This window comes from Lagenorhynchus albirostris, chromosome 14 (assembly GCF_949774975.1).
Source record: "Lagenorhynchus albirostris chromosome 14, mLagAlb1.1, whole genome shotgun sequence".
Classification (NCBI taxonomy): domain Eukaryota; kingdom Metazoa; phylum Chordata; class Mammalia; order Artiodactyla; family Delphinidae; genus Lagenorhynchus; species Lagenorhynchus albirostris.
In genome coordinates, this window is record NC_083108.1 from 81,347,163 (window position 1) to 81,370,724 (window position 23,562).

At 37.5% G+C, this 23,562-nt stretch overlaps 1 protein-coding gene across 1 annotated transcript in view; it reads left to right on the top strand.

Annotated features, from left to right (window-relative positions):
- The first annotated feature begins 642 nt into the window (after nt 1-642).
- The window catches only part of KNTC1 (kinetochore associated 1), a 66,212-nt gene continuing 43,292 nt past the window's right edge, over nt 643-23,562 (top strand). Inside the window, exons 1-19 of the mRNA XM_060121113.1 lie at nt 643-771; nt 5,648-5,768; nt 7,500-7,615; nt 8,506-8,584; nt 9,173-9,250; nt 10,360-10,394; nt 10,639-10,749; nt 11,562-11,655; nt 12,009-12,061; nt 12,275-12,390; nt 12,741-12,795; nt 13,325-13,423; nt 15,162-15,205; nt 15,309-15,374; nt 15,779-15,854; nt 19,694-19,819; nt 19,910-19,999; nt 20,409-20,462; nt 21,867-21,928. Of these exons, the coding sequence (XP_059977096.1) occupies nt 643-771; nt 5,648-5,768; nt 7,500-7,615; nt 8,506-8,584; nt 9,173-9,250; nt 10,360-10,394; nt 10,639-10,749; nt 11,562-11,655; nt 12,009-12,061; nt 12,275-12,390; nt 12,741-12,795; nt 13,325-13,423; nt 15,162-15,205; nt 15,309-15,374; nt 15,779-15,854; nt 19,694-19,819; nt 19,910-19,999; nt 20,409-20,462; nt 21,867-21,928 (1,604 nt within the window). The remainder of the gene's footprint in view (nt 772-5,647; nt 5,769-7,499; nt 7,616-8,505; nt 8,585-9,172; nt 9,251-10,359; nt 10,395-10,638; nt 10,750-11,561; nt 11,656-12,008; nt 12,062-12,274; nt 12,391-12,740; nt 12,796-13,324; nt 13,424-15,161; nt 15,206-15,308; nt 15,375-15,778; nt 15,855-19,693; nt 19,820-19,909; nt 20,000-20,408; nt 20,463-21,866; nt 21,929-23,562) is intronic.

Genomic DNA, 23,562 nt, shown 5'->3' on the forward strand with positions numbered 1-23,562 from the left:
GCCTACCCATATCCAATGAAATGAGTTATATAAGTCCTTGCTGATGAGATAGTTAAGTGACTCGAAAGGTTACAAATATACTCTTTGGTCCAGTCAGAAGCCTAGTGCAATTTTTTCTTCCTCTCCTTAACATTTTCATTTATTGAATAACAATACTGGAAACATGAATGGTCATTTTTTTTTTTAAGTTCATCTGGAACCTTACCATTCTAAGATATCCCAGACAGTCTGACTTCAGAGCCTTCACTATTTATTGCTATATTGGTTAAAGGTTTTTTCCAAATGAAAACTTGTTATAATTTCAGCTAGGCACACAAAACACTAGAAGCTCTAGGACAGATTGGTAAGATTGGAATTGTTTCCTTGTGTCCCTAAACAAATATGTTCTTCTCTAGAGATAACCATAGCACTAGTTCCATGTATCTTATTGATCCAAAGTGTCTAGTGACCACAGAAATAACACAAAGACAGAGAAGTCTTTACTTATTGATGTGTGTGTGCATATGTATATTTGAGGGGGGGGATAAAGCATTTTCATTTCCCAAGGAACTGGAGTCTATGCAACAATAAAATTTGGCCTAATTTTACATGTTGTCACAGGGAAGGCAGTGGTTCCTGTCTCAGGAAAACAATTTCAGAAATATGTGGAATGATATTGAGCTGCTAACAAATGATGATACAGGAAGTGGGTACCTAAGTGTTGGTTCAAGAAAAGAACATGGAACTGCTTTATATCAAGTAGATTTACTAGTGAAGATCTCCTCCGAAAAGGTAATGGTTATGACGCGGACTGTTTTCATTCACAAAATTTTTACTGAGTGTTTAGTAAGACTAGTAGCCACGTGGTAAATGTTTTATAAATGAGTATAGTCCTTTCTCAGGGAATCAAAGTTCAGTATCAGATCACTGGAAATTTCCATCTGAATTCCCCCTGCATCACCTTATGGTCAGTATTCCAAACCTGAATTTTTCATAGCTCCTCTTGACATTTTAGACATACAGATGTATATAAAATGATACAAAGAATATCCACCACCAGCTTAGGAAGTAAAACATTACCAATAGAATCGAAGCAAGCCCTGGAGGCCGTTCCTGATCCCGGGCTCTTCTCATACTCCACCCCTGAGTTAAGCACTCTACTGAGGTTGAGATTATCCTTTCCATGAATTTCTTTCTATATTTTAACTTTCTTCTTTTAATAACTATTCCACCATTCTCACACCAGGCTTGAAACCGTATTCTCTGCCTTTTACAGAAAATATTGCTCTTAGTTTTTGTTTTTTTGCTGGTACGCGGGCCTCTCACTGTTGTGGCCTCTCCCGTCGCGGAGCACAGGCTCCGGACGTGCAGGCTCAGCAGCCTTGGCTCACGCGCCCAGCCACTCTGCGGCTTGTGGGATCTTCCCGGACCGGGGCACGAACCCGTGTCCCCTGCATCGGAAGGCAGACTCTCAACCACTGGGCCACCAGGGAAGCCCTGCTCTTAGTTTTTTATCTTTGATTTGCTTTCTTAGTAATTTGCTTTTGTTAAAATTTTGATGGTCGTGATAAACAAAAGTTTCTTTTAGAGAAAGTGCAAATGATCTTCTGTCACAGTATTATAGCCCAGGATTCCTCTACTTCCCATAGTAAGTTAACGTAATGTTTAGTTCTCTAATTAAGAAAAAAAAGTGTAAAAGAAAGGAGAAGAGACCAGACAAGATTTGTATTTTCTAGGGCTAGAAAGGCAGGGCCTCCTCTGGGGAACCTTATTCACAAATGGCCTCAAGTGTAGGCTTTTGACTTTTCTTCAAATGAGCATTCAGAGACACTGGCCAATAGGGATTTTTAAAAAAATCATTCTTTATTCAGCTTGTATCCTGTTGTCAGCCTTTACTGCTTTGTGGCATTTAAAAGTCACAGGATTTATAATTTTTATGAGTAATACAGATAAATTATGTTCTTTGGCATTAAATTGTTTATTTGTTAAGGCAAAAGGGTAAAGAATACCATAAGTTCTGTAATGAGAAAGTGGTATTTCTTTATTTTTTTAATATTACCAGCAGCCTTAAAAGATGGAAGTGGCCCAGGCCACTTGATCTCTGAGGGCTACTGTTGAAAAGTAATAGTGTGTATTGAGCTTTGAATTCAGTTAACAACTAAAATTCCATTTGTTATTAGCTTGGGGCATTACTTGTAGCAAATGCTATGTTCACAACCCATGCTAGGCCCTTGGTAAGGTAACATTATCTCTTCTCTTTAGGATCTTTCCTTAAAGTTAGGCAGACAGGACACAAGCAATAAAAGATATCTATCTAGATGTGCAAGTCAGTATATGAGAACTACCAAATGAATGGTACAGACAGTAAATGCAGTAGGAATTCAGAGGATGGAGAGCTCACTGTGGGTTGGGACAATTTAAGGAGCATTTCATAAACTAGCACCTGACTTGGGCCTTAAGAAAAAACAGGGAAAATGAAAGCACAGCTTACCAAAATATGTGGAATGCAGCAAAAGTGCTTAGAGGGAAATTGAATGCATATATTAGAAAAAAAGAAAAATCTAAAATCAATAATCTAAGTTTCAAGTTAGGAAACCTGAAAAAGAAGATGGACTTTCCCTGGTGGTCCAGTGGTTAAGACTCCATGCTTCCAATTCAGGGGGCACGGGTTCGATCCCTGGTCAGGGAACTAGATCCAACATGCCGCAACTAAGACCCACTGCAGCCAAATAAATAAATAAATAAAATCTTTTTTAAAAGAAAGAAAGAAATAACAAGAGAGCAAAAATTAATGAAATTGAAAATAAGAAATCAATGGAGAAAATCAATGAAACCAAAAGCTGGTTCTTTGAAAACATGAATAAAATCTATAAGCCACCAGCCAGGATAACTAAGAAAAAAGAGGGAAGACATAAATTACTAATATCAGGAATAAAAGAGGGGGCATCACCACAGATTCTGTGGACATTAAAAGGATAATCAAGGAATATTATGAACATCTCAATGCCCACAAATTTGATAGCCTAATGAACTGGACCAAGTCCTTGAAAAACACAATCTGCTAAAACTCACACAAGGAGTAAACAACCTGTTTGATCAAACAATACTGTTTGATTCCAACTCTATAACATTCTGGAAAATGAAAAGACAGTGAAAAAAAGATCAGCGGTTGCCAGGGTTTGGGGGTTGGAGGGAAGGTTGACTAGGCAGAGCCCAGAGGATTTTCGGGTAGAGAAAATATTCTGTATGAGACCATAATGCTAGATGTGTGTACCACAGAATGTACAACACCAAGAGTGAACTGTAATGTAAACCGTGGACTTTGGGTGATTATAATGTGTCAATGTAGGTTCATCAATTGCGAGGAACATTGACAATGTGGGAGGCTATGCATGTGTGGAACACAGGGCTATGTGGGACATCTCTATAGTTCCCCTTCAATTTTGCTATGAACGTAAAACTGCTCTTAAAAATTAAAGTCTTGGGAATTGCCTGGTGGTCCAGTGGTGAGGACTCTGCACTCTCACTGCCAAGGGACCGGGTTCAATCCTCAGTTGGGAAATTAAAATCCCACAAGCCTCCCGGCACGGCCAAAAAAAGTCTTAAAAAGAAGAGGGGGAAGAGCAGTCCAGGCAAAGAATACAGCCTGGATAGACCCCTAGGACATGTGGCACAGTTTCTTCTTTGCGACACTTTGGTGTAACTTTTCACTAGTTGAAGAAGCAAGTTAAGAGTATAAGTGGGATCAGGGGCTTCCCTGGTGGCGCAGTGGTTAAGAATCCGCCTGCCAATGCAGGAGATACGGGTTCGAGCCCGGATCTGGGAAGATCCCACGTGCTGCAGAGCAACTAAGCTTGTGTGCCACAACTACTGAGCCTGCGCTCTAGAGCCCGCAAGCCATAACTGCTGAGGCTGCATGCCACAACTATGGAAGCCCGCACACCTAGAGCCCGTGCTCTGCAACAAGAGAAGTCACCTCAATGAGAAGCCTGTGCACCACAACAAAGAGTAGCCCCTGCTTGCCGCAACTAGAGAAAGCCTGCATGCAGCAACGAAGACCCAATGTAGCCATAAACAAATAAATAAATAAATAAAATTTATTAAAAAATATATATATAAGAGGGATCAGAATGTAGTTTTCAAAAGTTACACCTGCAGAAGGTGACCATTGAAACAGGTATAAAATGAGTTGATTGGCTTAGTTTGTCAGAGAAGATTAAGAGTAATTAACATTTATCCCAGCATATGCTACAGGCAAGGTTCCCTTCTAAGCCCTTTACATGAATTAATTCATTGAATCTCCATACCAGCCAGCGTTGTAGGCATTATTATTATTATTATTATTCCAGCTTTACCAGAGAGTCAGTTGAGGCATTTGCTTGAGATTACTCAGCTAGTAAGTGACAGCCTTCTCAACTACTGAGCTATCTGACGGCTTCAAGATTATGTGTGGAGGGCTTCCCTGGTGGCGCAGTGGTTAAGCACCCACCTGCCAATGCAGGGGACACGGGTTCAAGCCCTGGTCCAGGAAGATCCCACATGTCATGGATCAAGTAAGCCTGTGCACCACAACTGCTGAACCTGTGCTCTGGAGCCTGCGAGCTGCAGCTAATGAGCCCGTGTGCCACGACTACTGAAGCCCATGTACCTAGAGCCTGTGCTTCACAAGAGAAGACTGCAATGAGAAGCCCTTGCACCGCAACAAAGAGCAGCCGCCACTCACCACAACTAGAGAAAGCCCGTACACAGCAACAAAGACACAGTGCAACTAAAAATTAATTAATTAATTTAAAAAAAGATTATATGTGGGAAGTTCTAATCAATAGAAGCTACAAACAGGAGACTCATATTTGGCTTGCATTGTGTTTTTTAAAATGTTGACTTAGTTGCCAATATTTAAAAATTAGAATATTTCACATAAAGATCCAGATTTTCTTGGTAAATTGGAAGCTGTGGCCATGCCAGGATCGCATTTCCACAGGGCATTCATCTGGCTGACTCTGCTCTCTTTAGTTTATGTGGGGCCTCGTGCCCTCCAGTTCACAGTCCTGCTCCCTGTTGTTTCCCAGACCCTGAGACTTTATGCCAGTATTGGTTCATTCATTTACGTTAATGCCTGCTGGCTTCTCCGGGCATAAGCTCGGCCCTTAGGAAACAAAGACTTGTACTTTCGAATCCTTTGCCCTGTTCTAGCAACCCTGGACTATTTCCCTGTTCTTGGCTCTGAATGGATTCAGGATATATCATACAAAGAAAAGCTTGACTAATTAGATATATATATCATACAAAGAAAAGCTTGACTAATTAGATATATGGGCTAAAGAAAGAAGGCCTATTAGGTGAAGTTTTTTTGTTTTTTTTTTTTTTGCGGTACGCGGGCCTCTCACCGCCGTGGCCTCTCCCGTTGCCGAGCACAGGCTCCGGACGCGCAGGCTCAGCGGCCATGGCTCACGGGCCCAGCCGCTCCGCGGCATGTGGGATCCTCCCAGACCAGGGCATGAACCCGTGTCCCCTGCATTGGCAGGCGGACTCTCAACCACCGCACCACCAGGGAAGCCCTAGGTGAAGTTTTAAACTTGGGTGATTGTGACTGTGGTGATACTATTGATAGGTATTGTTAAACATGTATAAAAATGTTTTATTTTAGTCCTGCTTTTCCCTCCCACAGGCCTCATTAAATCCAAAACTACAAGCATGCAGCTTAAGTGATGGGTTTATTATTGTAGCGGACCAATCAGTGATACTGTTGGACAGTATTTGTAGATTGCTTCAATTGCATCTTATATTTGGTAAGTCTAATGTAATTCAGTAAAGTAAATTGGAAGTCATCTATATCTTGCTACCAATTTCTACAGTATTGCCTTTTCTTTACTCCATTATTTATAAGATTCAAAATTACACTAATTTCAAGAAATTAATCTTGAGTGCCTTGTGCTGAGTACCAGACGGAACGGGTACTGAGATGATCCCTTCTCTCAATAAATCTAAGGGAAAACATACATGGAAAGCAGCAATTTATTTGCGTGGTTTTTGTGTTAGAATACTGTAGAAAACAGCTGAGCCCAATTATGTTTAAGTTCCTGAATCTTGTACATAATTTCAATACCATCAACAGATAATTTGAATACTTTTAGCACTATAAAAAGTTTTTTAAAAGTACTCATGAATTAATTCTTTATTGAGTTAAAGGGCTTTAAGTGTGTATATGCAAGTATGGGCTTCAGAGTAAATTAAGGGACAGACAGTCAGTGATTATGCTGGAAAATAGGTGATAGTATTATGAATTTTTTTCTGAAATTTTGAGAGACAGATGGTTATTGAAGTGTTTGCGTAAGAACAGCTGAAAATTAATTAATTATTTTTAAAAAGAACGTAGATGAAAAGGAATTAGAAGGTATGCACATAAGAACAAAATCTTGATCACAGTTTGCAGGAGAGAAACCGATATTTTGTGGAATCTTAACGCATCTACCCTGATGGGTCCCCAAGATTCACAGTTTCACCAATTTCACCAATTAAAAGTGAGGCTGTGTTTTACATATAATACTTTTTTTAAAATAAATTTGTTTGTTTATTTATTTTTGGCTGCGTTGGGTCTTTGTTGCTGTGCATGGGCTTTCTGTTGTTGCAGCAAGCGGGGGCTACTCTTCGTTGCGGTGCGCAGGCTTCTCATTGCAGTGGCTTCTCTTGTTGCGGAGCATGGGCTCTAGGCACGTGGGCTTCAGTAGTTGCAGCACGTGGGCTTCAGTAGTTGTGGCTCATGCGCTGTAGAGCACAGGCTCAGTAGTTGTGGCGCATGGGCTTAGTTACTTCACGGCATGTGGGATCTTCCCAGAGCAGGGATCAAACCTGTTGTCCCCTGCATTGGCAGGCGGATTCTTAACTACTGTGCCACCAGGGAAGTCCCTACATATAATACTTTTGTATAAAGATATTGCTGCTGAATAATTTTAGTTATAAGCAATTTACATGTTACTGCTTTTATCTCTTAGTCTTTCCCTCCCGATCTCCATGTCATTCCCCCTGGCCTTCTTGCTGTGTGCAAGCAATAACTTCCTTACCTCCTTCAAGTCTTTGTTCAAATCTCACCTTATCAAAGGGGGTTCTCCTGAGCACTCCACCTGATACTGCATGGCTCTTCTGAGTTCTCTTTCGCTGCTCTACTTTTTCTTTTTTCCAGAGAATGTATCACCTTTGTGTATGTCATACAATTTGATTACTATGCTGACTGTTTATCATCTATTTCTGCCTTAGAATTTGAGCTCTATGAAGGTGGGACTCTTGTTATTATTCTCAGATATATGCCAAAGACCTAGAACAGTGCTTAGCGTATACTAAGTGCTCAGCAAATATTTGTTGACAAAGAGTCAGTAGCATTCATTTTTACATTAGTCACTACTTTCATGAAATATTTAAAAGAAGCTTAAAAGAGTTGACTTTTAATAACAAAACTTGCAATATTTTGTGTTGAAAATGAACATTTTCAGAGGAAGCTTGTAACTTTGACTTGAAATTTTCAGATACTGAAGTGGATGTGGTTGGCCTATGTCAAGAAGGAAAGTTTCTTCTGGTTGGGGAGAGAAGTGGCAACTTACATCTTATTCATGTAACATCAAAGCAAACATTACTCACCAATGTAAGACCCTGTTATGTTTTTCATCTTCATTATCTAAATTCTAAATTATCTTTTAGAAAGCTAAAGCTCTAGCAAAGCATTACTTGATTTGTGGCCTAAATTAAAATAATAATGTTTCTTTACATTGAATTTAAGAATCATACCTTAGAAACTGTCTGAAAAAAAAGTGCACAACCTAAAAGTTGAGAATTATGTTTTATTGGGCAGACTTTCTGAGAACTTCAAGCCCAGGAGGCAGCCTCTCAGATGCTCTGAGGGACAGCTCTGAAGAGGTGAGGGAGGAGCCAGGATACATAGGAGTTTTGCAAGGGAGACCAGGTAGTCAGAACATCAAAAGATTACTGTTAAAGAAAAGCAGGTATATCGGGTTAATAAATTTAGCGTTTTCTATGTATGGAAGATGCAAGAGTCTGGGCTCATTGAAATTATTCCTTTGATATACACCTTTGCTGTCTTAGGGCCAGTATCCTGTGCTTTTCCATCCTGAGTCCCCTCAGGATGCACAGTTGGGAGTTGCTGCAATGGCTGATGGCTTGACAGTGGGCAGCCTGTTTATCTCCATCCTGAGTTCCCTCTTGGCTTGATGGTCGCAGCATCCTTTGTTTGCTAATATGGCAGGCAACATTTTTCATCCACAAAACATATGAAATAAATGCAAAATTGAAAAAGTATGATTTGAAGATAGTATACTTGCCCAAAACAGTTTTGTATTGAAAATAAACATTTTTGCAGGAAGCTTGTAAATAGTTTTCCATTTGAAAACTAAAATGTTTGGAATATAGGCAGAATTATTGCTAATGATAATTGATATCCCTAGAGTTTAAAGAATATAATCCTTGACTGTAATTTTCTGGGTTTAATCTTATCATTTGAAATTAATTTGCAATTAGGCTTTTGTTCAGAAAGCTAATGATGAAAATCAGTGTACTTACCGGAATCTTGTTATTGAGAAAGATAGTTCAAATGAAGGTAAGTGATTTTAATTTCTTTTTTTAATGTCTTCTTATTAATACCCAGTCAAAAAATCAGATTTATAGTTAATATATTATGTAAATTAATTGGTGTTACCTACAAAATGTTAAACTTTCCAGGGATGCAATTAATATTATTTTAAAAAACAAGTTTTCGATTTTAGCTCTTTTCAGAGGCTTAAATGTACTCTTCTTAAGTATAATATCCTAAACTTTTTACAGTTTTGAGAGTTCTATAGATTATCAGGGAGACCTAATATTCTTTTAATATGTTCTTATGGGTTTCAGTGTATTTATCATATTTCTTTTTAACAAATGTTAACTGGTCCTTAATTTATTTTCATATATCTGAGTTTCTTTTTTTCTGGCAAATGAAATTTGGTTTATAGAAGTTTCAAAGAAGTTAACATTGTTTTTGCAAATAACTTACCAATTCTTTGTAAATAAGCTTTGTATTGTTACTGTGTTATTTTATTATTAGACTTTAAATGAGCAAATGGACATACTTTTAAGCTAGATCCGGACCCTGGTTTAAATTTTATATCATGTGCCTTTTAAAGAAGCTGGCTTGATTTTATTTTAATAGGTACCTATTATATGCTGCTTCTTACAAACAATGGATTTTTTTGTATTACAAACCTTCAGCTTGTAAAAATTCAACAAGGTAAGTAATGTATTATTTTCTTATTACTGATTTGCAGCAATATTTCTTATTAGTTTTCCAGGTAAATTTTAAAATAGACTCTTTAAGAATATTTTAGTTTAACTACATTCTATGATATTGGGTATACTTTAAAGTATTCATAATATACTTATTCTCCACAGTTAGGGCTACAACAGAATCTGAAGACATATTTATTTATAGTCTTCAAGGACTTTACAACTTAGTTGGGGAGACAGGAGTTACGCTAGCATAGTAATAAATACTTTTTGATGGAATGAATGAACCTGGAAACTGAAATGATTTTGTAAGTGTTAACAATACAAGGCAATAATCTAGAGTGTGTACTAAGTGAGTGGTGTGGACCATACATCCCTCTGAGCCGGCAGAGATTGAGGAATTGATTCCGGGCACGTATTCAACAAATTTTTTTTTTTTTTTTGCGATACGCGGGCCTCTCGCTGTTGTGGCCTCTCCTGTTGCGGAGCACAGGCTCCAGATGCGCAGGCTCAGCGGCCATGGCTCACAGGCCCAGCCGCTCCGCGGCAAGTGGGATCTTCCCGGACCGGGGCACGAACCCGTGTCCCCTGCATCGGCAGGTGGACTCTGAACCACTGTGCCACCAGGGAAGCCCCAACAAATACTTTTTAAAGATCTACTCTGTGCTAAGAATGTGCCAAGTTCTGGGGATACAATGAGATTTAAGATACAAGGTTCTCTGTAGTTTAATGAAGGAGCCAGACAAGTGAAACAGCTCTTACAAAAGGGAGTGCAAAGTGATGAAGACTTCACAGGTAGGACTTCAGAGCTTGAATAGGAGAGTTGGAGCAGGGAGAAGACCATCTTAGTAGGAAGAACCTTTTAAGGGAAGGTGTGGACAGACACTGTAGGGACCGTAAGGCAGCCTGTCTGGTGCCCTGAGTATGACATGTCATCACAGTTTATTTCATTGGTCAAGGGCAAAACTGAAAAGTCACCAGCACCTTATGAATTTCTGACCAGTATTCCTCTTACTAGATTATATGTAATTTAACCTTGACACAAAAGGGAAGATTCATACGTATTTTATAGGTTATAGTGTAAATTTAGCCTACTTTCTCTTTTTCATGCAGCGATTGAAAAGGTAGACTTCCATACGGCAAAAAAGGTAAGAAGACAAAACCACATTGTCTTCTTGAAACTTAGATTTAATGTCAGTTTAGGGAAGTGTTTCTGCATAATTGTCTAATGGTTGATATTTTGGGAATTAGCATGATAAAGCATTTTAATAACATTCCTATTTTAAAAAATACATTTATAGCTGTTGATTTAAACTGATTTTTTATCAGTCTTTCCAAGGAATTTGGACTATGGAGCATATATATAACATTCTTATTTTTTAAATCTTGCAGTTACAAGGACAAATCAAGTCCAGTTTTATTTCTACTGAAAATTGTCATACCCTTGGTTGTCTCAATCTTGTGGCTGGTGATTTAGCAAGCGAAATCCCTGTGATAATTGGGGTAATTCTCTTTTTTTAATAAAATTTTGGGCTTTTTTTCTGAAATGTTTCTTCATTAAAACATAGTTTTGGTAAAGTTACGTATTAATTTGTACTGTATAACAGAAACAGGGAAATTATAAAATGAAGGTCATAAAATTAACTCAACAAGTATAACTAAGTCTCTGTGTTGGAAAAAATATTGCATCTTTATTTTCACTAATCTCTACCTGACATTTAGCATGTCTTTCAATTATGAGTGTAGGCAAAAACAACAGCAGCAAACAAAACATCTAATATTATATTCAAGGAGTAGGCAGAAATTCTATATTGAATTATATTATTACAGCATTTACAACATTTTTACTTGCCAAATTTATATAATATGTTAAGAAGCAGTCACTTTTCCCCGTTTTGTGTATCTAGTTCAGTATTTCATGAGGGTTTCAAATAATTTGAAACGAATACTTATGAATTGTTTTCAAATATTAGTAGTTATTTTCATGAAAATACTTCATCAAAGGTTATCTTTATCTTGTAATGCTGGAGGAGGTCTTGAAGCTTACCTGATGTCTCTAGAGTGAGTTGCTGAATATGCCTCCTCCTTATTAAATGTTCATGTGGTAACAGTGTACAGCAGGACTTTGCTGTTTTTTCCATTCTGTTCTGTTGAAAACAAACTAAGAGAGGAACTAGATGATAAGAGCTAGCTGGGCTTGAATATATAAATATATTTTGAAATTAGTCACATGTACAACTTAGATGTTTCTACTTGGAGGAGAATTCAGATCTAGACCCAAGTTTGTAATTGACATACTATTTTCACTTCTGTAGGGAACTGGTAATTGTGCATTCTCAAAATGGGAACCAGATTCTTCTAGGAAAGGGATGACCGTTAAGAGTGTTATTGATGCAGAGATTATTGAAGGTAAAATCAGTTAATGAAACTACTTTTGGTACTTGTGAGTTGTCGTTTTCATGCCAGTACACTAAGTCTGGCATATGAGCCGTTTTACCAAACCTTGGAAACAAGCCAGCTTAGTCTGATGATTGTCCGTGTATTTGGCTTCTTAACGTGTTGCAATTGTTACCCTTCATTTTGGGAGGTTTTACGTTTTAGTGATCCTACAAAAAAGTAGAGAAACAGGAATAAATGGGAATGGGAACTTCTTTTTTAAGGGTAGTTCTGCCTTTCTATAAATATGTTAGTTTACTATTTTAAATATGGCTATATGTAACCCAGAAACATAGTCCTTACACACCTTGTTTTCTCTTTTGTAGGTGCAAAGAAGTTCCAGCTGATAGACAATCTACTTTTTGTTCTTGATACCAATGTATGTTTCTGATACTTCCCCTTAAGTATTTTCACTTGGTGTTAAGTTTAACAACAGAAATTTTGTCGAACTTAACAAAGACAAGGACTTTAGCCAGGGTAGATTACTACCTTGTGTAATGTGCTTTATTTCAGTTACGTATCAAAAGATAGATTCCAAAATGTAAATTTTTAGTCGTTAAGAGGACGTATCAATGAAATGTCTCTTTTGCAGAACGTGCTGAGCTTATGGGATATTTACACCCTAACTCCCATATGGAACTGGCCCTCCCTTCACATAGAAGACTTTCTTCTCACCACAGAAGCAGATTCACCTTCATCAGTCACGTGGTACATTATGACGCTCATATTGATTTCCCTTCTGTTAGAACCAGGTTTCTTGCCTGGTTCTGTTCAGATCATTTCTTATGTGTTACATTCTAGATAACACTGTGAACAGACTGACAGGGTAAAGACCATTTCATTGTTAGCCAAATTCATTGAGAACAAATAGGCAACACAAAAACCTCCATGTGAATGTGTTAGAAAGAGTGTGAGTCTGGGCCATAAACATTCAGAAGTCAAGTTCAGTATCTTCTGTGTGAATTAATTTTAACTTTTATACAAGGATATCACTTTGACTTAGCTTATGTCTAGCAGTTGGCTTCTTTGATTCACTTAAACCTTCTTTTCTCTTTCAGGCAAGGGATTACAAATCTCAAGTTAGTAGCTCTGACAACTGCTACTAATAAGAAGGTATTGGAAAATTTATATCACATTCGTCCATATTATGTGTTAGAAATAGCATTAACATAGGAGTACTAGTTGTTAAGTAGTACTCACAGTGTATTAGCTCTTAGTTCACACAGGTACTTGACAGATCAGAAATAACCCTGCAGAGCCCTTTTTTCTCATTAAAAAAAAAAAAGGTATAAATCTCAGCTCCACATTGTAATTGGAGCATTTCAGGAATAAAAATGTCTATAAGAAAATGTTTATTATAGTGATACTTAATGTAGTTCTGGCACTGAGGAATTACATTTGCCTTAAAAACAAATTGTAGAATGGACTCCAGGTACGTGGATTTTCATTTAACAGATTTAAAAGGTAGGATAGAACATAATTTTCTATGTAACATTTAAATAATACAGTAACAGATTTACTTATTTTTTGCACTTAACTTCGTATCAGGTGTTTTAATCTATGCCCTGGATTGTGAAGTGCTGTCTTGTGCTCATAGGTTTATATTGACCTAAGACATTAATTGCTGTCCTGTTTTTCTTAGATGAGAAACCTCATGGTCTATTCATTACCTATGATGGAAATACTATATTCTTTGGAAGTATCTGGTGTTTCTTCTCTGGTCCAAACAGGAATTAGCTCAGTAAGTTGATGTGTATTTTGAACTAATGTATTTTTTTATAATTGAAAAAAAAAAAGAATAACTAAGCTAAGCATGAGTGGAGCCTAGTGGAATACCTGGATAGATCTCAGGTAAACCATATTTATTGTTATCAGAGGTCCTCGAATATATTTACAGGAGGTCAGTCTTCATTTAAAAAGAAGGAAATTAATCAAATAAAACATCAGTCAACTGCACATTCAATTTTCTTGTCTCTACAGGAAATACAGATGATTGTTAATTTGGGGGAGGTTATTCCTTGCTTTTTTGGGTTTTTTTTGGCCGCTTTGGGTCTTCGTTGCTGCGCGCGGGCTTTCTCTAGTTGCTGCAAGAGGGGGCTACTCTTCGTTGCAGTGCGCGGGATTCTCGTTGCGGTGGCTTCTCTTGTCGCAGAGCACAGGCTCTAGACACATGGGCTTCGGTAGTTGCAGCACTCAGGCTCAGTAGTTGCAGCACACAGGCCCTAGAGCGCTCAGGCTTCAGTAGTTGCAGTGTGGGCTCTAGGGCACACAGGCTTCAGTAGTTGTGGCTCGTGGGCTCTAGAGCACAGGCTCAATAGTTGTGGCGCACAGGCTAAGTTGCTTCGCGGCATGTAGGATCTTTCCAGACTAGGTATCGAACCCCTGTCCCCTGCATTGGCAGGCGGATTTTTTTTTTTTTTTAATTTATTTTCGGCTGCATTGGGTCTTCGTTGCTGCGCGCGGACTTTCTCCATTTGTGGTGAGCGGGGGCTACTCCTTGCTGCGATGCATGGACTTCTCCTTGCGGTGGCTTCTCTTGTTTAGAGCTCGGGCTCTAGGCGCGTGGGCTTCAGTAGTTGTGGCGCACGGGCTCTAGAGCGCAGGCTCAGTAGTTGTGGCACACAGGCTTAGTTGCTCCGCAGCATGTGGGATCTTCCTGGACCAGGGCTTGAACCCGTGTCCCCTGCATTTGTAGGTGGATTCTCAACCACTGCACCACCAGGGAAGCCCCTGTTTTATCTCTTTTTATATACACACATTGTATTTTTCCAAACCATTTGGAAATTACTTGCAGACATCATGACCTCTCACTCCTAATTTCAGCGGGTATCTCCTAAGAATGAGGCCCACAAAATTTAACATTAATGCAATACTATTATGAAATATGCCATCCAAATTCAAATTTTACCAATTGTGCCAATTACTTGAGAACTTTTTTTGTTCCTGACCCAGGATTCAATCAAACATCATGAATTGAATTTTGTTGTCGTGGTCACATGGTAGTCTACTTTAATCTCTAAAACTTCCCTAGTCTGTTTTTGTCTTTTCGGACATTGACATTTTTCGAGTCCTAGCCGGTTGTGTGGTAGAATGTCCCTCTATTTGGATCTGTGTCTCGTCATGATTAGATTCGTGCTAAGATTTTTGGCAAGCATCCTGCATAAGTGATACTGTGTCCTAACTGCATCACATTAAAGGACTTATGTCCACTTGTCCTGTTATTGGTGCTGTTAAATTTGATCACTTAGTTAAAGCAGTTCTGCCATATTTCTCCATTGTAAAGGTACATTTTCCCCTGTATAATTAGTAAGTAATTTCCGTGGTGTTATTTTGAGACTATGGGAATATCCTTTTCCTCACCAGTTTTTCCCAGTAATTTTAGAATCCATTGATGGATAATTTCTGCCTAAACCAGTTGTTACTCTATAAAGTGAATTAATTCTGTATTTCAATTTTAAACATGTTTTTTGCTATTGTAGGATACCATATACCTTCTGGAAGGAATTTGCAAAAATGATCCAAAGTAAGTCCTGTTTTGTTTATCAGATAAGTTGTTAAATAATAGCAAAGTTAAAATTTACTTACTGATGTTAAATGACAAATGTCAATATTAAAACTTTTCTCAGACTATCTGAAGACTCAGTTTCTGTTTTAGTACTCAGATGTCTTACAGAAGCTTTGCCAGAAAACAGGTAACTACTTGTGTTGTTTTTGTTTTTTTTTTATAATTTATTTATCTATTTTTGGCTGTACTGGGTTTTCGTTGCTGTGCGCGGGCTTTCTCTAGTTGCGGAGAGCGGGGGCTACTCTTCACTGAGGTGTGCGGGCTTCTCACTGCGGTGGCTTCTCTTATTGTGGAGCACAGGCTGTAGAGCGCAGGCTCAGTAGTTGTGGCGCACGGGCTTAGTTGCTCTGTGGCATGTGGGATCTTCCTGGACCAGGGCTCGAACCTGTGTCCCCTGCATTGGCAGGCGGATTCTTGACCACTGTGCCACGAGGGAAGCCCTCTTGTGTTCTTCTAAGCCTTACTCCTTGATGAAAAGCTTGAATTCCCTGATTAATAAAAATCTTACTGAAATTTCTTTCAATTTATCAGATTGAGTCGGTTACTTCACAAACACAGATTTGCTGAAGCCGAGAGCTTTGCCATTCAGTTTGGACTAGATGTTGAGGTAATTATTCATGTATTCATTCATTCATTGAAAGCATTTCTTCGTGTGCTAGAGGCTGTGGAGACAAATATGTAAGACATAATGGGAATTTAGTGTGATCAGGCCTATAATTAAGATACGACCAAAGTAAAGTAGGGATTCAAAGGAGATAGTGACCCTTAAAGTAGGGTGGGAAGACTTCGTGGAGGAGGTGATTTTATGTCAGATCTTGAAAATGTTCCAGATAGTCCTGGGAGAGGAAGGGAATTCTAGGTGTTAAGACACATGAAGAAAGTGAGGGAGGCTTATGGTGCTTCCGGGAACTCCTAGTAATTAGATAGGACTAGGTTGTAGGTTATATGTACATAGAAGGGAAAGGAGATGGTGGGAAATGAGAGGGTCAGAGCCTGGAGGGCTTTGTATGTACTGCAAAGGATTTAGATCTTATTCTGCAGGTGATGGGGAGCTACTGAGATTTTTAAGCTGGAGAATGTCTTGATTAGGTTGTCATTTTGTAAACATGGGAAATTGTTTGGAAAAGGGTAAATCTAGAGATGCAAAGACCAGTTGAAAAACTGACCCAATGCAGTGAGGTGGAAACACACAGGAGGGAGAGAGGTGTATAGGAGGTAGAAGCAGTGGGGCTCAGCGATCAAACATAGTGGGGGGTACAAATGTCAGGAGCAGACTAGCAGGACTCTGGCTCAGCGTACTGCAAGTAAGTCCCTTACATATAAACGAGTTCCATTCCAAGAGCACATTCATAAATCCAGTTTGTTCAGAAGTCCAACAAAGTTAGCCTAGGTACCCAACTAACACAGTCAGCTACATAGTACTCTACTGTAATAGGTTTATAATACTTTTCACACAAATAATACATAAAAAACAAACATGCACAAGAAATAAAACATTTTTAATCTTACAGTACCGTACCTTGAAAAATACAGCAGTACAGTACAAGAGCTGGTGCTTCTTAGCAGTACCAGGTACATCACCGCTGCTTTTACGCTTGCTTCTGGACATCCTGGGCTTGAAATAAAGGTACTGTACTACTGTACTCTATACAGTACTGTACAGTAAAGTACACAAAAGCACAACCACTTGTAGAGGATGCACGCATGTGACAATGTACACCAGACACGTGAACTAACTTACGTGATTGGACATGTGAACGCACGTTCACGTGTTGGAAAGTTCGCAACTTGAAGATTCGTATGTAGGGGACTTACTGTAGTTGGAATGTGATGGCATTACTTAAAATGAGGAATATGTGTGGAAGAACAGATTAGGGGTAAAATATGAAGGATTCTGCTTTATAAAAATTGCATGTAAGGGATCTTATAAAATGAGGCTGTCTGATAGGAAGTTGGAGAGTGATCTGAGCTGAATCTAGACATAGGTAACACCGGAGGAATGGCTCAGACCACTCAAGGAGAATGTGTGGAGTAAGAAGAGATCTGAGGATGAGCTACAGGGGCACCAGCACACGGGGGATAGAGAAAGAAGGGCTATAAACATATTTGGGAAGAAAACCACACAAATGTATGATTAAAGAAGCCAAGGGAGACTTCCCTGGCAGTCCAGTGGTTAGGACTCCTTGCTTTCACTGCTGAGGGCACGGGTTCAATCCCTGGTTGGGGAACTAAGATCCCACAAGGCGTGAGGTGTGACCAAAAAACAAACAAACAGTTTAGTGGGGAGTGATCAGCAGTTGCAAATACTACCAATAAAATCAGGTATAAAAACTGAAAGTTGTCTGTTGGATTTGGTGATTAGGAATTCATTGATATCCCTTGAAACGTCCTGGGAAGTAATGAAGGATGAAGCCTGATGGTAGTGAAGAACTAACATTTGCTAAGTGGGTGGTGGGTACCCATGTGTTTGTTGCTTTAAAAAGGTAGCATTTTATATTATGTAACAATCTAAATGGGAAAAGAATTTGAAAGAGAATAGGTACCTGTATATGCATAACTGAATCACTTTGCTATACACCTGAAGGTAACACAGCATTGTTAATCAACTATACTCCAATATAAAATAAAAAGTTTAAAGAAAGTAGCATTTTAAAACATGCAAAACAATTTTGTATATTTAGAAGTGTATATGAGTAAAGCAGTATATGAATTAATGGCATAACAAGCACCAAAATCAGCATAATGGATACTTCTGATTCAGGGAAGGAGAATGATTTATTTGGAAGAAGAGAAAGTAATATTAAACTATAATATAAATATTATAAATTATATTTACATTAAATATGTAAATTATTATGTTATTAAATATTATAAATTTATATAATATAAAATTATTTATTATAGATATTAATATAAACTATATTATTAAAAAATTTTAATTTAGGTGATAAGTACATGAGTATTTGTTATATTATTACCTTTTTGAATATCTGAAAGTTTCATAATAACTAATTTTTAAACAGAGCAAATGAAGCAAAAAAATCAAAACCAGTGAAAGATGTTTTCAGGGAGTGGAGACACAGAACTAGAGAAACTGCTCTTTCGTATCACTTTTAGCTTTCGGAGCCAGAGAACCCATGTTAAAGTTGGTATTTTGTTTATAAAAAAGGAACCTGAAATTTTGACTTTGTCTAACTCAAGCTGTTTCCAGCTGCTAAAGAACCTTTGATAGACTGGGAATTCCCTGGTGGCACAGTGGTTAAGAATCTGTGTGCCTCAGGGAGATCAGCTCGGTGCTTTGTGACCACTTGGAGGGGTGGGATAAGGGAGGGTGGGAGGGAGACGCAAGAGGGAGGGGATATGGGGATATATGTATATGTATGGCTGATTCACTTTGTTATAAAGCAGAAACACACCATCGTGGAGCAATTATACTCCAATAAAGATGTTTAATAAATAAATAAATAAAAATAAAATAAAATGGTATGCCTCACTAACCTGAGTTAAACTATATCAATTTAGCAAATCACTTAGCAAAGAAGTAGTGAGAACCTTGAATAAAATAATTAATTAAATAAAATTTAGAAAAAAGAACCTTTGATAAACTTAGAAAAGTAGACGTGGAACATAATTGTGTGGTATTCTAAAAACCAGCTCCATTCACTTTTTTTTAATATATCAGTATTAATTTCCTGTTTTTTTAAAAAATTTATTTATTTATTTTTATTTTTGGCTGCATTGGGTCTTCGTTGCTGCGCACGGGCTTTCTCTAGTTGCGGTGAGCGGGGGCTACTCTTCGATGCGGTGCGTGGGCTTCTCATTGCGGTGGCTTCTCTTGTTGCGGAGCACGGGCTCTAGGCGCACGGGCTTCAGTAGTTGTGGCACGCAGGCTCAGTAGTTGTGGCTCATGGGCTGTAGAGCGCAGGCTCAGTAGTTGTGGCGCATGGACTTCGTTGCTCTGCGGCATGTGGGATCTTCCCCGGCCAGGGATCAAATCCATGTCCCCTGCATTGGCAAGCGGATTCTTAACCACTGCGCCACCAGGGAAGCCCTCCATTCACTTCTGAACAGCAAAATTTCAGACACATTACTTACCCTCTCTTGAGCTTCAGTTTTCTTGATTGTAAAATAGGAATCTTAGTATTTACCCCATAGGGTTTTGAGGAGGTGCAAATGCTTACTTAGGTTTTTATGAGAGTTAACTGAGATAATTCACATAAAGCTCTTAGTACACTGCTGGTCACATTTAGGGAGGACTCGGTAGAAATGGTTTCCATAACACTTTGTAATCTGGGTTACCTTTCTGTTATCTAAGTGTTACCTTCTTTTATGCTTATTCTTGAACCACATGAATATTCACATTTTTTATTTAGCATACAGTGTAAGATTTCATCCACAGGCATTATTTTGCTTCAAGTTTCTTGATGTTGCATGTTTATATTACAGCTTGTTTACAAAGTAAAATCAAATGATATATTGGAGAAACTAGCTTTGAGTTCTCTGAACACCAGTGAGCAGACTGAATGGCAAAAACTTGTAGATGAAGCTAAGGAAAATCTGCATAAAATCCAGGTATGTTTTCCCTGTTGTATACTAGAATATCCAGGTCAATGGATTGATCAGTATTATGTTGCCTTACCATGTCTGGCATTTATGAAACAGGACGATGAATTTGTGGTGAATTACTGCTTGGAGGCTCAATGGATAACCTATGAAACAACCCAGGAAATGCTAAATTATGCCAAAACCAGGGTAAGTGTTTCTGACCTTTGTGCATGTTAGTTTGTCTTATGCAAAAGAAGTATTTTGCAAAAAACTGAATGATTTTTCCCATAGACCTTTTTTAAAGTGCATTTTTTTTTTGCTCTTCCAAATGATGCCATTTTTGCTATAGGTTGTTCCCCTCACTCACCTGTAAATGAATACCATTGCTAGTTATATTCCTTAAAATCAAGGTGTAACAGATGGGCAAAATGTGAGCTGTTTTCATAAAATGCATTATTTTTAAGATATGTAACTTCTTTATTGTTCATTGTTCATCTCAGAGTTGAGTGCAATTTAATTTTTAAAGATGATTTTTTCCTTTAATTCACAGGAAATCCATCTTTCATGAAAAACCTAGTATAGCTGATATTCTAACCGTGTTTCTTATTCATCTTAGCTTTTGAAGAAAGAAGATAAAGCTGTTCCTATCTATTCTGATGGCTTAAAAGAGGTAATTACATTGGGTTTATAGGTCAATTTGGGAGTGAATATACTGTTACAATATACTTTTGAATTCAAGATAGGTCTGTATTTTTTCAAGAGCAAATTATTTTAATACATTTTTTCCTTATTGCAAAATGGGAATAATAGTAGTACTTATGGGTTATTTTGAGGTCAAATGAAATATTTCCTATAAATCATTTTGCATAGTGCCTGCTATTTCAAATAATTGTAAACTGATGATAGCTATGATGGTGCCAAAGATATATGTGTGTGCACATGTACATACAGATCTTCCTCAGCTTATGATGGGGTTACATCCTGACCAACCCATTGTTAAGTTGAAAATACCGCAAGTCAAAAATTCACTCAAGGTGGGGTGGTGGTGGTGGGATGAATTGGGAGACTGGGATTGACATGTATACACTAATATGTATAAACTAGATAACTAATAAGAACCTGCTGTATAAAAAATAAATTTAAAAAATAAAATAAAAAAATAAGCTACAAGGATATATTGTACAACACAGGGAATATAGCCAATATCTTATAGTAACCATAATTGGAGTATAACCTCTAAAAATTGCTGAATCACTATATTGTACATCAACTATACATCAATAAAAAATGTTTTAAAAAGAAAAATGCACTTAATACACCTAACCTACTGAACATGATAGCTTGGCCTCACCTACTTTAAATGTGCTCAGAGCACTTATATTAGCCTAGAGTTGGGCAAAGTCATCTGACTCAAAGCCTGTTTTATAATAAACTGTCAAATAGCTCATGTAATGTATTGAATACTGTACTGAAAGTGAAAAAACAAAATGGTTGTAAGTATATCGGTTGTTTGTGATTATGTAGCTGACTGGGAGCTGCGGCTCCTTGCTGCCGCCAGTATCACGAGGGAGAATCATCCTATATATTATTGCTAACCCAGGAAAAGATCAAAATTCTAAGTATGGTTTCTACTGAATGCGTTTTGCCTTTCCACCATCATAAAGTCGAAAAATCTTAAGTTGAACCGTTGCATGTCAGGGACCATCTATATATTTTTTAACTCTTATCTCAAAGTAAATGTTTAGTATAATCCAGCTAGGTTTTACCATAAGGGCATATTTATAAATCAGTGGGAAAACTAATTGATTTCGAAAGGCACCTACAATTAATGTACAAATACCTTCCTCTTCTTTGCAGGTTTATTGCATTGAGTGTGATTGGAAATATTTCCGTTATTTCAAGTTTTTTTGTTTTGTGCTAAGTAAAGGCAGTCATATTTATGGGAATTGACTTGTCGTATGGGATAAAATGAGAATATGTACAAGACTTCTGAAACAGAAAGCCTAATTTTTGGTGTTTTTTATTTTAATGTTATTGCACACAACATTCAGACTGTCAAGTTATTTCTTTTTAGGTACTAAGGGCTCATGCAAAGTTGACTACTTTTTATGGAGCATTTGGACCAGAAAAATTCAGGTATGTGCATTCCCCATTTTGAATTCTGGATTATGAATTAGATTTAAGTTTGGAATGTTATAAAAGATATAGCATTGCTTTGAGTGAATTTGTGTTTCTGGGGGCTTCAGTGATAGACAATGTTATCTTTCCTGCTAAGCTTTAGGCACTTCCTACATCATCCATTGGAACTGATACATTTGGAAGGCAGATTTAAATAAACATACCTTTTGCCCTAACAATCCACTTCTGGAAATTAATCCTGTTAGATATACTAACATGTGCACCAAGAATATTGTTATTGACAAATATGAGATCTAGTTACCTTAAAGCTAAGACAAATTTATTTATCATGATAAACTAACAATGAAGGAAGCTTTATTTTTTCTCCTTATAGCTATTCAGTTATCCTGATACTATCATTAAACATTCTATCTTTTCACTGCTCATTGAAATGTTACCTTAATCACATGTTAAAATTCTCACGTGTATTTAAGTTTCTGCAATATAATTGTATTCGCTTGATCTCATCTCTCTGTTCATTCACCAGTATCAAATAGTTTTAATTAATGTAGCTTTAAAGTGTCCTATTAACTGGTAGACTAGTTCTACTGTACTTTTCTTATTTTTCAGAATTTGGGCAGCTACTCTTTTCTGTATGACACTTGGAGTCAGAATCAGCTTATCCAGTTTTTTTAAAAATCTTATTTATATTGGATTTTTTATTATTTATTTTTATTGGGAATGTGCTGAACCTAAAATCAGTTTGGGGAGAATCAGTATCTTTACAATATCAAGTCTTCATATCACTATTTAAGGGCAGTATGTGTCTTCCTACTCATTCTATCCTTTTTTTTATATTCCTGAGTGGTATCTACTCAGTTGTCTTCATATAGATTTTTTACATTTTTTTGTTAATTTTGTCTTTCTTGCTACTTTTATAAATGGGACTTTTCTCCGTTGTATTTTCAAAAGGATATAGAAGCTATTGATTTTTTTAAATTACTTTTAAACCAGCTACCTTATTGAATTCCTTTTTCACTTGTAGTAATATTTCAATTGGTCTTGTTTTTTCCAAGTATATAATTATATATGCAAATAATTATAATTTTGCTTCATTTTTTTCCTCATTTTTTTTCCTTGCCTAATTTCATTGACTGGTACTTGTAGAACATTTTTGTTTTGTTTTTTTTTGATGTAGACCTTTTTTTTTTAAGTCTTTATTGAATTTGTTACAATATTGCTTCTGTTTTATGTTTTGGTTTTCTGCCCATGAGGCATGTGGGATCTTAGCTCCCAAACCAGGGATCGAACCCACACCCCATGCATTGGAAGGTGAAGTCTTAACCACTGGACCGCCAGGGAAGTCCCATGTAGAACATTATTAAATAATGGTGGTAAATAGACATCTTTCTCTTGTTCCTGATATTAGTGAAAATGCTTATTTTATCATTTAAGCATGATACAGGCTTATAGGGTTTTGTCTTTTTATCATTTTAAGGAAGTATTCATCATCTATTTCTGAGCTTTAACTAGGACTGGGTAGTCACTATAGCTTTGTTGGTTATAGCAAAAGACTGGAAGTAACCCTAATGTTCAACTGTGGGTGTCCAGTTAAATTATAGTAAATCCGGGCTTCCCTGGTGGCGCAGTGG